General features: G+C 35.4%; 1 protein-coding gene across 4 annotated transcripts in view; it reads left to right on the top strand.

Annotated features, from left to right (window-relative positions):
* The window catches only part of SBF2 (SET binding factor 2), a gene marked incomplete at both ends in the record, with an annotated part of 265,908 nt that overhangs the window by 229,497 nt on the left and 20,013 nt on the right, over window positions 1–16,398 (top strand). For 3 of the 4 annotated variants that reach the window (XM_080346104.1, XM_080346103.1, XM_080346102.1), the window contains 5 exons: window positions 1,419–1,556; window positions 8,738–8,922; window positions 10,462–10,638; window positions 13,634–13,735; window positions 14,949–15,134. In XM_080346104.1, the coding sequence (XP_080202230.1) occupies window positions 1,419–1,556; window positions 8,738–8,922; window positions 10,462–10,638; window positions 13,634–13,735; window positions 14,949–15,134 (788 nt within the window). Of the gene's footprint in view, window positions 1–1,418; window positions 1,557–2,645; window positions 2,742–8,737; window positions 8,923–10,461; window positions 10,639–13,633; window positions 13,736–14,948; window positions 15,135–16,398 lie in introns of all 4 variants that reach the window. The other variant, XM_080346101.1, reaches the window with a different exon arrangement.

The following is a 16,398-nucleotide window of genomic DNA, read 5'->3' as shown; positions in this document are numbered from 1 at the left end:
GGTTTAAGCAGCTATGACAGTTTTGTCCTATAGCAAGTCCAGAGGTGGCTGCAGTAAACTAGAATTTAAAAATTTTGGCATTTGAAAAAAAAATGTGACTCATTGGGGCTGGACACTTTTTTGTCATCATAGTATGGCCCAGAACCTGACCTTCATCTCCTTCCCTTCCTTTAAGTCCTTGTACCTGGACACAAATAGGTGGTATATTTCTGTTTGTTGGTGGGGTTTTTTTCCTTGATTCTGTTTTTTTTGTTATTGGTTTCTTAACTTTTTTAAGTCTTAAGATTGTCTTAAGTGGATTGTCTTGTTTAACTTCAGTGCTTTCTCGGAGCATCATAACTTCTCATCTTGCTGCTTTTATTCTCCTTCCTCTGTTTTTAAACTATGTCTGTTTCCTCTCAGGCTTTGCTTTCATCCAGTCTTTTGCAGTCGCTTCTCTCTTTCTTAAATGGTCCTTCTCCATGTCTCCCGCAACTCAAGCAACATCAGTAACAGCTGGAAAATTATTCTGTTTCTGAGATCTATAGACTAGTCCTCTGAAACTACTTGCACATAAAGGATTATTCAGAGAAGGAATGTTGGTTCTTACAACCATACAGCCCCCTCTCCTACAAGTTACCCAAGCATGGGGGAAGACACTTCCTGATGTTACCTACTGGTGAAGGAGACGGTGGACTGTCACTAGGGAACAGGATCATTACTTTTCATAAGTGGAGATCCCTTGACCTGTGCTATTCAGGTGTGCATGTGTTGTCTGTCCTCGTTCCTCTCTTCTTTATTCCATTAGAAAGGTTAGATTCTGGGGGCAGGGCACCTGAAGGATGTGTCCATTGATGTCTCTAAATGCAGCAGAGTGCATGAACATTGGTGTATTCTTTCTGTAAATGGGCAATATGTCTCGAGGAACCTCCACTTATAGGTGAGTAACCTTCCTTTACTGGAATGAGGAAGAACTGGTTGAGTGCTGAGTATAGTTTTAGCTTACTTTTCTTAAAGAAACAGTTTTATCTGTTCTATACACATTTTTTTTTTAAGGCTGAAATTTGCTGACAAGTAGCGCAAACTTAGAAATGTTACTTTTCGTTCTGAAAATGAAGGGAAATCTACATCATCTCCAATCTGTTTGTATTGGTCACTGGCTAATAGTGAATATTTTAAGTAGTAACCACAGGGTAACCAACTCTTGCAGAAGTTTGGCTTTGTGGAGTGGAATGCAAGAGAACAAGGCTGGGTGCTGCTCTGCAGCCAGCTGATGGACATCTGAGTATTTTTTTGTCATTAAAGGGATGGTTTTTTGAACCTTTGGTAGACACAACATGGCATTTTCAGTGTTGTGCTTTACACAGGAAACTTTTGTTTTGCTATTTTATGTATTTATAAATGTATTTTAATGTATCCCATTCTTCTTGTGACTCTAGCTCCTGCTTCTTTAGAATCTTCAAGCAGTATAGAACAGGAAAAATACCTACAGGCCTTACTCAATGTGATATCCGTCCACTGCAAAATGAATGGCAGTAACACTCTCACTGTTAGACCAACAATTGCTCTGTCTCCAGGTAAAATTGGTTTATATAGTGCTTTTCTATGGTTAAGTTGAAAACTGAGTTTTCTCCAGTTTGGTTTTAGTTCCACTTGTCCCACATGAACTCTATTTTTTCTTTATTGTTGCACTTTCCGGATAGCTTATTCACTCTTAGTTTTAGTGAATGTGTTTTCTGTATGTAAAGGATGTTTATAGTATTTCAGGGTTCTTAATCTGACAGTAAATGATCATTCATCTGTGGGGCATCAGTACTTTATTAAAATTCTGTAACAAATAAAATGAATTTATCCAGAATATCAGGATTCCAAACCTTTCCAGGTTTTTTCTTTTATATCAAATGCAATAATTACATTATTTAACAGAATCAAAAGTAAAGATCCACTTTAAAGTCTTTTATAACACATTAAGTATATTGAAAACTGTATATTGAATAAGAGAGTGCCGAATTGAAGAGAATGTGAAATACTATATTTTATATAATGAGAAAATACCAGATTACAAGTTCAGATTCTATATGAACAGATGCACTATTTAGCTACAGGAGCAATGGAAGGCATGTAAGCATTTTCATGTTACATATTCATAATAGGCTTTTAATGTCGGTTCCAAGTATAGCCTTACTTGCAGTGAAAACTCTTTCAAAATACACTATTTGAGTTATGCATGTGTGAAACCATGAAGAAATTAATCCATGCTTTATTTCAATTATTTTGTGATGAAACCTGGTAAGGTTTATGTGAAGGTAAGCCAAATATATTAGAAATGCAAGTATGTTACTTGAAATTGTGTCTGTCTTGTCTTATTCAGTTGATGGTAATTGACCTAATATAGCCCAACAGAGGCTTTTCTTGTAAAATAACACCATTTCCAAAGTGTGCATGCTTTGCTTCATTTATTGTAAAATATGTTGATTTCTTAGCTGTATCTAACATTGCTGTACTGTTGCCAATGTATACATGTCTTAAAAAATATATCTGAAGCACAGAATTGGCAAGAATTAGCTGTATTGTGTGAAAAAGGGCATTTTTATCAGTTATGCTAAGTGTTAGTCTGAGTAACACTGTAGTTTTTTAATCTTCTTTCTTTTTTTGGCTGACTTTAGGCACTGAGACGAGGGCTTCAAGAATGTCTACTGTATTTAAGCAGGTAGTGCCAGGACATTGGGATGTAAATCTATCCAATAGCTTTGCTCAAGGAGGTTAGTAAGACTAGCTCAAAGTCTATTATTTGAAATAATAAATGATAACAAAATGTTAGTGAAACAAAAAGAACTATGCTGCTTACCATTTCATTACTCTGTGGAACAACGAAATAGAAATTACAGATTAGCCTCCCTCCATGACATTAAGTATCTAGTTTCTGTTTAAGTCCTTTACTTACCATTGAAATAAAGTTCATTTCATGATGGAATATGAAACACTCAATTAGGAATTATGTTCCTAAATACTTAGTGATTCATACATATTTTAATTTGTCTAGAATGTGTGGCCTGAAAATGCATATTTATATTAGGATTAAATGTGCTTCAGAATCTCCAATTATAGGTCATTCCAGCATTTGGCTGAAGATTAGCTGATGCTTCATGAAGTTACTAATAATCTATCAGAATAATTTTACTCTAGATAAAGGACAGAATTACGTGGCCAGGCTGGAATAAGTGTGCTCTTCAGGAATAGTTATTCTTGGGTACAAGGGCTCATCAGTGTCACTTCTACAGGAGGCTTTCATTCTGTGAAGTGGATTCCAACTACTTTTACTCTTCTAGTCTGATGAAATTGTTATCATTTTTATGTGCAATGCATGCATAAATTAGTGCATCAAATTCCTTCAGTGTGTGTTTGTTAGGATAGGGATGAATCTCTTTTCCAAAAGGGAGAATTTTATATTTCATTTGTTGCCTTTTATCCCTGAAGGCTGTTCTTACAATTACTTCTAAGCATCTAAAAGTTGGTTTTCTTCCTTTTTAACTCCTTCCGGCTTTGTGAGTAGTGCATTTACTATCTCACAGAGCAGATGCAGCTCAGATTTTCAGAGGTGGGAGTGAGAAAAGCCTAAGATACCTCATCTAAAATCAGTTAGACCTACTTTGGCCTGCTGACATCCATTCCAACCTAAAGTAATGTGTAATTTAAAAAAATGTAGCTTCATAGGGGAAGGAACTAAACAATTTTGAATAGAACAACTTTCAAAAGACAGGAGGGAGGAAAAAAGGAAAATATTCAGATGTGTATAGAGAGGTTATGTGAGAATAGCAGGATGGAAGAGAGGAGGGGCAGTTGAATGACGATCACCAAAGAATGGAAAATTCTTTTTTCATTAATAATTATTTTTTCATTAATAATAGTATATGCATATATTTCATGTCTAAAATTTCTGTTTATGTTCTCTGATCACTGTCTTGTGGTACATGGAGGTAAATAAACATAGTGATTTTATTTGGACAAGCAAAATGGCTGAGGACCTCAGAGAGCAGCAGTTAATCGTGTCTGGAATTGTTTGATAAATTGATGGCTATGCCCAGTTTGACTTTGTACTGAAATAGTGAAAATGCTGGGTAGCTGACAGCAGACATTTTGTTGTATTTCATCATCTTGTGTAGGGACAAAAGTGCCAAGAGTGAAGTGGTGCTGAGGGGCGGTGAAGGTGCTTCTGATAAGTAAGGGAAAGCTTGCTGGTTGACTGTATGGAAGTTGTCGTTTGAAGATAAAAGGATTACGGAAATAACTGTTGCTGGTTTCTGGGGTTAGAGTTTGTGGTAAGGCAAAAGGAGTCTCAAGGCAGTGTTAGGTCACAAACGTCTCGTTTTGTTGGACGTTGAAGTCTCTTGGCTAAATTTCAGCAGTAATCGGGAAGAGGGCAGAGAAGTTATCTTGTGTCTTGCTGGATTGGTGCCACAGCTGCTCTATATATCTGAAAGGTGTAATTACAGCACGGTATCTGCAGTCGATTCACAGTTCAGCAGGATACATGAGGACTTTGCTGAAACATAAGAATGTTTGACGGGTACAAGGGGAGCCTTAGTGAAGGTGAGAAGTTGACAGGGCAAGAGAGAACAGAGGAAGGGAATATCTCCCTGTAGAGAGGTAAACACTAGGGGGTTTAGATTAGCTAACTGAGTTCTTTTAGAAGAACCTCTAAAATATACACAATATATAGAATCTCCAAAATTGTTATTCTCAAATGAATTGATTAATGTGATTTATTATTGCAAAGTTTTTTACTACTTCTTCATAGCTAGTTACACTCCCCCTGTGAAGTACTGGCACAAGACTGCATGCAGAATCAAAAATACAGAGTTTTGGTCAGCTGAAAAAAAGACCTATTTTGTACAGGTACTCTAAAAGTGGGATTTCTCTCTCCCTCATATTCTTAAGTATAACTCAAAAAGCAAAAAAAGAGGGGGAAAAAGACAATAGAGTTAGCTAGTTACTTTATCATAGCAGGCAGCTATGGATTATGCACAAAATACAGCAGCAATATTTTTATGGTATTGATTCTGGATCCCTCTTTGTTTCCTTGTTCTTATTCTCACACATACCAGTGCTCAAAAAACAGGTTCATCCATGATACACCAGTTGAAAATGATATTTTTTATGTTTTGTGCCATATAATGCATTTTTAATACACATTCGTTTTAAATTTAGGTTAAAAGATATGTGCCAGTGCTCATTTTTAAAAATCATTATTGTTCTGAATGCTCATCAATTGTCCTGAATATTTGTGTCTGTGTCAGATATGGTTTTTAACTTTATCTGAACGTTGTGACAAAGTAGTTGCCTAAAGCCCAGTTAAGTTGTTTCTGCACTGAAATACTTGGCCAAATACTTATATTTCATAATATGTTTTCATTCTTGAACCTTTTTTTTTGCAATACCTTGGTTGATATCTTTCATAAGAATTCTAAGTTCACTAAAAATACATACCTTTTCCTCTTACATTCCTTTTAAGTGTAGTGTGGTTCTATAGAACAGCACTTCTTATGTGGCATTGTTGTGGAATTCGGTAAAATAAAATGTTTTCTCAGTGTGATTTGCTGCTATCAGAAAAATACTAGGTTGTTTATAATTAATAAATACAGACTAATCTCAGACATAAAAGCAGGAGACACTAATACTTTGCATATGTTTTAATAGAATATTTGTATTAAAAGAAATTGCTTGTTCTGATGTGGCTTTTGAGCGAAAAATACACCCAAAAATACAAGAATATAAGGCTCCCACTGAGTATGGTAGATATTACATGTGTTCTAAATTACATACTTTTACACAGTTCTTTAAAAATCTTTGTAGATGTATAGAACTACATCTTGCACTCTGATTTGATTTTGTGGTCCATCAAATTATGTACTTAAAATAGACTAAAATTGTTTTTAAAATGCACTACGGTTTGGGATTTTTACTCAAGCTAACTTTCAGCTGGATAGAAACTTTCAATGAAGTATTCAGCAGAGTGATTTAATAATTACATTTCCTTTGGTTCTAATTATGGAAAAACACATGATGGCTGTGCTATATGTTTGAAACCATTGCAATGACAATGAACATTTGATAAATGGCTACTTCCTTCCCATTTTATATTGGTTTTCTGGCTTGACTGATGTTTTGTCTTGTGACGACTAAGATTTGTGCTGTCTGATAAATCATGTACTATAAAGAAATTCAATATATACTAAATCTTTGGAAATTAATAAGTAACCCTTTTCTTTTCTCCTGCAATGTCTCTCGCTGCACTGTGCATTCCATTCCTCCTCCTTCTGTCTTAACCGTTATCTCCCAGTGCTTGGGTACAGAGATAAATGTTTCACTCATACAAATTCCAAATCAGCAACTAAGGGAAGAGTCCATCAAGGTACTGTATTCCGTGTCCTGAAGCACATTCTTTTCTACCATCTCCATAACTACTACAGTATCTTAATACACACTAAAGTGATACTGACAGAAACAAGTCTTGATTCTGCATTAACAAAATTTTGGGTCTGGTTTTGCTTTAGTTCAGTGTTGTGGTTTTATTTTGCTTTGCGTTTTTTTAGCCACTGAACATATGATGCAGTGACAGTGATTAGCCACACACTTCACCATGTTATTTAATAATGTTAAGATCTAATGTGGAGTGATATGTAGAAAATTTCCTGTGTGAAAATTTTAAACAGCAGAAAATCAATTCTGCTGAAGAGCATTTAATACTCCTACTGCTTTAGTGAAATACCTAAGAAATACTGGTAACTAGCCAGCTTTCTTTCCAAAACCATTGTTAATTTTAGTGAACAGGGAAAAACTGATATCTCCTGAATCAGAAAGTCATAATAATGCCAAATAATGAAAGCTAGATACTGCGAACAAAAAATAAGGCAAAAAACACTAGGCAAAGTTAGAATAGAAATATAATGGAAACACGATTGTGTCTTTTAATCACTGTTATCCATCACTGGTAAACATGTTCATCCGCATGTACTTGCAACCAGCTTTGTTGCTTTTGATGTTCTACAGGCACTAATGATGGCCTTCATTTGTAAAATGTTATGGAGTATGACTGTGTATTTCTGTGTGTATCATCTTACGGGAGAGTTGCCCATGTTGGAGCTAGCATGTTTTCATACCAAATGAACAAGAAATTATTTCTCTTATTAAATACTTGCTGCCATTTTTACTTGCTGAATTCTTTATTACTTCATCTGTAGTAGTTCAGATGTGAAACAAAAGTTTATACTAAACATACTACTTGACATGAGAGGTATTTTATAAAACTGGCTGACTTTGAAGTGGAAACTGTTTAGAACTGCTACCAATTCATAAATTCTGAGCCAGCCACTCTCAGTTACTCCTGTTCATTTGCTCACACCTAAGACTAACAGCCAGAGAGGCAGACAAGCCAAACTGTACAGATAAATCCCTGTTGCGGATTACTGTACAGAATTATTCTTCAATAGAAACATAATCCTGGTTCTAAAAACCAAAATAAAATTATTTTGCTGGTTGAGCTATCTCAGGGGAATTTTACTGTTTTCTGCAGCTTTTTTCCCCTATGCAAGAAATGTTAACTTTGCATATTATTGTATTGTACTGAAAGGGTCTGAGGGTTTTTTTCGTACTGTATATCTAAATTTTTACTACTATGAGGTATTAATGGTGCCTCTTTTGGATATCTTGCTTCACAGATTTATGGACAAGAGGCTTTTCTGATTTACTACATATTGGGTTAAAGAATTTCACACTTCCATTTGAATGCCAAAGTTAGTATACTTTAAGGGATTTGATTCGCAAGTAGTGCTATTTATATTCTGAAAATGAAGTACCTATCACATACCTCACATTAGACACACACTAACAGTCTCATAAAATCATTGTTACTAACTGAGGCACACGAAACAGAAAAATATTTACTACTTGTCTTTTTGCTGCTGCTGCTGCTAAACAGGCTGTGGCAATCAGGTTTATCACTACCTAATCTTATGTTGAAATCACAGAACTTACTTAAGCAAGATCAGACCAGAGTGGTGCGGTGGGAATTACCTCCTCTGGAAATGACAATATAGCTGCATCATGGCATCTGTATTTTAATCATGGCATTTCAGGAGTAGATACGGAATACTTTATCTTGAAATGTAATATTTGAATTGATCACCCTTAGACACATTTTCATTATAATACAATATGGTTGATACTACTAGATTGCGTAGGGTGAAACCAGCACAAGAATTCTATGTAACAGGGAATTTTAAGTGATACTATTGCCATTTTTGAAGAAAGTAATTAAATAATATTCTTGCTAATTAGACTTCCAAAATAATATGCCTTTGACAAGGAAATACATCAAATTTTTGTCCCTACTTCTGAAAAGAACAAAACTAGCAATTTCATTTCCATGTACCTACATGGAAGTTAATTACTTGCAAGTTGTGATTCTTTTTATCGTTGTATCACTGATATCATAGCAACCATTTTCTCTACAATAGAAAGTGCTGTGCTGTGTTTGATTAGTATCTTAGGTTAAATGACAATGCAGTAGGATACTTTTGACAATTTTTGCTATGAAAATATTTATTTCCAGTATGTGTTCTTAATTATGTGGTATGAGAGATACAAATGACATGTGTAAGCACTCTGCTTTCCAAATGATGTTTTAGCATATGCCTTAATAACTGTTCTCCCGTGCCTCACGCAAAGAGGTTTTTAAATATTTTTCATCTTTATGAAGGTGTATGGGCGAGTCTTCGTTCGAGCAACCGATTTATCAACACGCAAACTCCATTCATTGATGTTGGTGCAAGACTTGCAGGGAAAGATAACGCCACTTCCTACAGTAGCAGCACTTTTCTGCAAAGTCAGCTTTTGAGACGGCAAGCAGCCCTCTATATATTTGGAGAAAAATCTCAGTTACGGGTAATGGCAATTTTTTTGTTTTATTTGGCTTGATTTTAATAACGCTAATGTTCTTACGAAACAGTAAATAATATTTAAGACAAGGTGAATGGATAACTCTCTGCAGTCTGCCTCTGCCCAGTGGAGCTGCCAGGATAAAGATGGACGATGGGGCTGTAGGCAAATGGAGTGGACTGGCAGAGAGGCAGTGGAGCTTCCTGCCCCGTTCACTTATTCCAACAGAAGTGTCAGAGTTCTGTACCTGTAAGCTTAATTATACCTAAATACTGCTCTCATTGATATCTGTCTAGCCTATAAGATCACTTCAACTTTTTGTATAAAGAAATCTTGTTGTTTTTTGACTGTGAAGTATTTTCCTAGCTTTTGTTCGCATCCTGCTAGCTTGGCATTTTCAGGCTTTGTAAAGGGCTTGGCAGCATATTCATTACTGGTGTTAATTCCTGTGACGAATTCTGCTAAATATAATGTCACATAAATTGGTGATACAAACAGAAATATGTAACATTTTAACATATTTTAAAATATGTAACATTTCAAGGGAATTTTGCTACTTTTCTCAATAGCTTTTATCATACATTATTACAACTGAGCATTCTTAAAAAAAAACCAAACTTGGTAGTTGAGCTATTACATTTATTTTTGAACCACGCCAAAATATAAACAAAGCTAAATCTAGGCTTTTACTTTGCTACATTTTCACTTGGCATCCTGTGAAGCAGCTTAATGAAGATTATTTGCAGGCCATGTTTAATTCCATGAAAGAGCAATTTCTGAAGAAAACTGCTGTGAAGGTCTTCAGGGCTGCTTCATGCATGAGAATTGTTTTTCCTAATAATATTCTCCATAGTATCATTTTCATCATAGTTCTGTTTTTTTCAGTTAGCTAACTTGATCTCTTAATTCGGTCTTCCTCTTTTACTGCTCATTTTCTAAATGCAGTAAGTAAAACAGAACATGAAGAATTCTGCTAGGAAAACCTCACGTAGCCCTTGGAAGTTATATCAGGTATTCCCTGACTGCTGTTCTGTGTTGAACTGTCTCAGTGTGCAGTGACTGCTTAGGCCAGTCAGGTACTTTGCAGTTTTGGGGGTTCTTTTTCAATTTGGGGGTTACTTCTTTCCTGCTTTTTTGAACCACTAGAATCTGTCCTGCACTGTTGGTATGTCACCCATACAGTTATTTTAATTTTTATTTATTTATTGTTAATTTGCCCTTAAAATCCTAAAGGAAACACATTATATTTTATATAAAGAACACATTTATCAATCAACTTTGGTTTTTTACTACTATTATTACTGTTACAAACATAACTGCTCTGCAGTGCATTCTGCTGTTAAGAGTAGTAGATGGGTACTTTGATATGGTACATTTTGCAAGTGGTGTAAGGTTTTTCTTATCCTAGGCAGATGTTTAACTAAACATTTTTTAATTAGGAATTGAAATATTTAGCAATAAAGCAGGCAAAACATTGAGATTTGATGAAACTGTTCGTGAAAAACATGCTTGCCTTTTACATCTGCTGTTGTCCTTTTCACATAGGGATTCAAACTTGATTTTGCTTTGAATTGTGAATTTGTTCCTGTTGAATTCAGTGACATCCGACAGACAAAGGCAAGCTTTAAAAAGCTGATGAGAGCTTGTGTTCCCAGCACTATTCCTACAGATTCTGAGGCAACATTCCTCAAAGCACTTGGGGAGTCAGAGTGGTTCCCACAGGTAATTTATATGACAGGTACTTCTAATAATCTATATGCAGTACTACTTACACAAAATAAATTTCAGGCTCTTCTGACAGAGAACTATTGTTTTCTAACCAGCTGTTCTTCTCTGTTTGCTGTATTTATTTTGTATACTATCAATTCTGTCATTACATGAGCATTATTTTAATACAATCATAACATTTACAAATGTCAGAGGCACTTTTTATAACATAATTTATGGTTTATAACATGGAACATGTACACAAGTAGAGGTGACTGGTTTTACTGCCTATATAAATTTATGGTCTTGGTTATAACTGCTTTTTTCTTATTTTATATATTTTAAAATTCAGGGGAAAAAAAGTACAGAAGGATAAATGAGCCTTTGAATTTTAAAGTTGATATTCTACTCTTCATATGTGTTCCGAGCCTGAAATTCTATATGCAAAAGTATTTAACAGATAAGCTATAATGTGTTACCCACTGTGGGATATGGGAAAGTGTTTGCAGGGGAAAGGGACTTATGTGTGTGCTCAGCTCTTCTCTTGGAAGCTGTTCCATTACTGCCCTGTCCCATGTTCCCATCCATAAAGATTAACCAAACGAAGGCAAGACCGGAAGTAGCTTTGTAAGATGCAAATTAAGAAGGATGTGGGGAAAGTCAGCTCTTTGTACATCTAAAACCATTTTAATTATAGTGAATGTTTTTAAGTTGCGTATTATGTTTGGAATCCTCTGCTGAATAAATTCTTCTCAAATGCAATTAATCACAGAAAACAGAACAGTCTCTTACGCTGATTTCTTAAGGAGGAAATACATGTGAGTAACACGGTCGTTTCAGTAATTATGCATCAGAAAATGTACTCCTGGTTGAAATGTGCTACAGTACGAGGGATGGCTAAACTTCTTCCCTTGAGGTGTGATGGCTCCTCAGAGAGTACAGGAGCTGGACCTTGCTGGGTCTGGCCACTGCGTTGTTCAGGAAGAGGAAAAGTGGGAAGAGCGTGAAAACTTGACTCCCTCAACATGTTCACATGAGCAAGTTGATAAGTAGCTAAATGAACTGAATGTCATTTGGATGAAATAAACACCTCCCTATAGCAGCACAGAGATCAAGGGGAGACTGTAACAGTGGACTTACTCTCTTTTGGCATCTTTGAGAGGAAAAGTAATAGTCAGGACTAGATCATAACGTCACACACTAGCTGTGTGACATTTAAACCACTTTTCTGTGGTTTAAATCATGTCGTATGTGACTTATGTGATAAAATTGATTTATGCTTGATTTAACACATTTTCTGTTATTCCTGTGAAAGGCCATAGATCTGTCATCTTGGAAATGTGTTTTGATTGAATTAAGCTTTCCTCTCCTGGGTATCTGAGGTTACTACATACTATTGATTTTAACACTACGTAGGCTAAATATTTCTAAGGATGTCAATACGTAAGGTGAAATTTTAAACGCTGCCCTATTTTCTGAATACAAATGATTAAAATAGTATTTTGCATGTTTTTAATTGAACCTGTATAAGCAGAATGCCTATCAAGTTTCTTCAAGAAACAGATTTTCTTCTATTCTATTGCCTAAGAATGTATAGAAGAATAAACAAACTACTTGGTTTTAAAAGTTGTACTCTTTTAAATCTTTTCCTAGAAAAATTGCAGGAAAAATAGTTTATTTTATTTTCTAAGTAATGACTATAAGAATGTTCAGAGATTTCCATCAGAATTTTCATGGTAATATTCATGGGACTGAACTTTTTAAATAAGGAAGAAATCAGGCTGCCGTAAACAAGGATGAATTTTCTAGAGTTTACCTGTTGTTTGGTTGATCTTTTTTCCTCTTATTTTCTACAATTTAATTTTGTTCTTCCTGAGTCACTTTCCTGTGCTTTCTGTACTTTCTAAACTTAAGTTTTTTCCTTGCATATATGATCTTAGATCTCTCTTGCCATCTTTTGTTTATTTGTTTTCCTATATCGCTTTCTCCCTTCTTTCACACCTTTATCCTTCCTACTGCTGCTATTGATTGGATTGTATTCAGTGCTCTGCAAAGAACAGCTTCCTTCCGCTGTGAAAAACTGAATTTCTTACATATTGTCTATTATGTTGTTTAACAAGAATGCTGTCATAATATGACAAAAATGGTGGAAACATCATATAGATTTTTCTTTTAGTAATATTAATGTGAAGTCTCATAGATAGAATTTCTTAAATTCACCTAAATTTTCTAGCTTGCTTACACCTCTCATGTTTGAATCAATCTTATTCAAGTCAATAACCCTTCCAGGAGAAAATAACTAATGCACCTGCTCAAGAAATTTCAGTATCCCAGTGAAACTAATATCAGGATGCAAATAATTAACGTGTCCTTTTTCCATATGTTTTAGCCAGGCTGACCAAGAGCAAAGTATGAGAAACACTGTTTAATTTACCTAAACTATTTCCAGATTATAGAAAGATAATTTTTCTGTGTTTGTTTTTGGGTTGTGGTTTTGTTTTCATCATCATCATTAGTAGTAGTAGTAATATTAGTGTTAAATTAATGAATTTCCAACTTCCATGAAATTGAGCATTAGAAATACTATCCTGTAAATATCTTACATGGGTTCTCCCATCAAAGTACTTAGTGGCTTTATGGAACCTTAACATTTCACAGGAAATTACTTGAGTGTTAAACACAGGATGTAATTTCTCTACAATAAATCTATCAGCTGTGTTGTTCCCATTCTCCTTTTTATGACAGCTATTTTATTACAGCAGACATTGGTTTTAATAGTTTAAGTTCCTGTCTTCATGTCTTTGCTCAGTTTTGTTGTAGTTAAGATGAAAATCCTAAGACTGTTATGTTTATAGCTTTCTGATCTGTTGCATCAATGCATTTCTCTGCGCTATATGTAGATTTTTAGAACACATATTTAAATATTAAATATGATCAGATTCTATTTATTGACAATATCTAGAAATGTATTTTGTACTTGAGTATGTTATTTATCTGTAATACTTTATAGCTTCACAGGATAATGCAATTGGGTGTGATCATCTCTGAGCTCCTGGAAAATGGTTCTTCTGTTATGGTTTGTTTGGAAGATGGCTGGGATATTACCACACAAGTAAGCTGCTACTAAAACCTTGAAAGAGCCAAATATTAAGCCACATATTAAGAAAATACACCAGAAAAAACTTTTTTAAACAAGTGACTGATAATTTGGTATAACATTAATAAATTTCTGTTATGGCAGCAGAGGAAACTAGAATGCATGGATCCTTGCATTCATTTGCAATTTACACCATGAAAGAGTTCCATAAAATGAATTTGTTCCAAAGGTCCTGATGGACTTAGAATTCTAAGGCTTAGACATAAAATCTGCATTCCTGCACCTGGCAGTATGTAAGAATGAAAGCTGCAAGTTCCCACAACAGATCGTTTATCTTTGTAAACATAATACACTTTAAACACAGGAGGGAAGGAGAGGAATTCTTTCTGTTGCCATTCACTTTCCATAAATGAAGTTAGAAGACCACACACAGGCAGAAAACTAAATTTGTGCCAAAGTGACTGTAACACCTGCTGCAAGAGCAGATCACCAGAACAGATAACTCTGTGAAACAAACTATAAATTAGGTGAATGAAGACCTTCTGCCTCATTTGATGAATGTATTGTGTCCATGTAGTTGCTTCATAATGCAGAAAATAAACACAGTCATTCTAGTAAATAAAAACTTCACATGCAGCCAGCATCTTGATACCCGGTAAACAAATCCACAAAAGAATGTTAACATAATTACTGGAATCATTGTTAAACAATGAAGAATAGAGAAGAGGACACACATTGCTGCAAGTACATTTTAAAGTCTCCTGAGATGCTGTCTATAAAACAAGCTGACGTTGGCTAGTGAGCACTATGACATGGCAACACTGCAGAAACTCTAAAGTCACCCTCAGGACCAATTTTTTGCTGGGGTAGCTAATGCTATTTTAGACATGTTTATTATCCTTATTTTATTAGTAAAAGTGATTTTATTTCAAATGCAATTTAAATGTAGTAAGCATTACAATGACTTCCAAAGTCTGTAGTTCCTCAGGTTTAACTTTTGCAGATATCAAAAGTCTCAATGTAATTGAAACTTTTTCATGTGAGATGTTATTTGGTTTATTTCATAAAAATACTCAATGTATGTGGTAAAATACTTGTAACTGTATTTGTATGAAGGCTTTTGTCTCCTCGAACTACAAACAGATTATGCAATATTTATATACATTGACTAAAGTATTCTTCTAACTTCTGTCACTCTTAACACAATATGTCTTGTCTTGTGATCTAGGTAGTATCTTTGGTGCAGTTACTCAGTGATCCTTTCTATAGGACACTTGAAGGCTTCCGAATGCTGGTGGAAAAAGAATGGCTCTCTTTTGGTCATAAATTCAGTCAACGTAGTAATTTGACTCTCAATTGTCAGGGTAGTGGATTTGCTCCTGTTTTCTTACAGTTCTTAGACTGCGTGCATCAGGTAAGTCAATATCTAATTCTAGTTTACAAGAAGAATTCATGAATAAGTGTGTAGATGCCACTATTTCAGATGTTATAGACAGTGGTTTGAGGGAAGATGTAGTAACATCCTTCTCTAGGTTTTACTAAAGTGAATGGATTTCACCTCAAGAAGAGCTGAAATGGTTGCCTAGAGGAGACTGAGCATACACACAAAACAAAGAGAGATGGCTGGCATTATGGCTCTTTTAAGATCACTTATGAAGAGATTTCAAACAGAAGTTCTTTAAGCTTAAGACTGGCTCTTGGAAGTCTGAAGTACCTTTGTTCAGGAGAAGAAATTGATTGATTGTTAGTGCCGCTGGGGCTGTTTAGCCTGGAGAAAAGGAGGCTGAGGGGAGACCTTATCGCTGTCTACAACTACCTGAAAGGAGGTTGTAGCATGGAGGGTGTTGGTCTCTTCTCCCAAGTAACAAGTGATAGGACAAGAGGAAATGGCCTCAAGTTGCGCCAGGGGAGGTTTAGATTGGATATTAGAAAAAAATTCTTCATGGAAAGGGTTGTCAGGCATTGGAACAGGCTGCCCAGGGAAGTGGTGGAGTCACCATCCCTGGGGTTGTTTAAAAGGTGTTTAGACGAGGTTCTTAGGGACATGGTTTAGTGCTAGAGTTAGTTTAGGTCATGGCTAGGGTTGTACTCAATGATCCTGAGGGTCTCTTCCAACTGAAATGATTCTATGTTTCTGTGCAAATAGGAGCTTGCATGGTTCCTGTTGTACATATGTATTTCTTTTCCCACTTCTGTCATTTTCCTCACTGAAAAAAGCTGAAAATACTCCTGGACATTATTAACCTGTATTAAAATTTATGAATGACTGTCTCATGGAATATGACTCTTAAGGGACCAGCCTTCTTGGGAACATTCATAGTGAATACTTGCATGTAGATGACCCTGGAAGAGGAGTCGGCAGGTAGACTTACTTTCCTACCTGAAGCAAAGTCCACGCATTAAATAACTTACTAAACCAATGAACAACCATCTTTAGGTAGCTATGGGTGATTGATAATGAATCAGTTTACAAGAAGATGAGTAAAGACTTGCTGAAGAACATGTTGCACAAAAGAAAAACTTTGTATCCAAGTGTTAAATACTGACAGCCATCATTATTGCTGTCTTGCAAGTGAATAAATCCTACACTTGGAATTCGGTTCAATTCCTACAGCTTTTCCCATTAGAAAACCTTAGAAGTATCTGTCACATCTCCTGTTTCATCAATCTATTTCCCA

This window comes from Nesoenas mayeri (assembly GCF_963082525.1).
Source record: "Nesoenas mayeri genome assembly, chromosome: 5".
Classification (NCBI taxonomy): Eukaryota; Metazoa; Chordata; class Aves; order Columbiformes; family Columbidae; genus Nesoenas; species Nesoenas mayeri.
The sequence above is the reverse complement of the archived record's forward strand: the minus strand, read 5'-3'. Positions and strand labels throughout refer to the sequence as shown.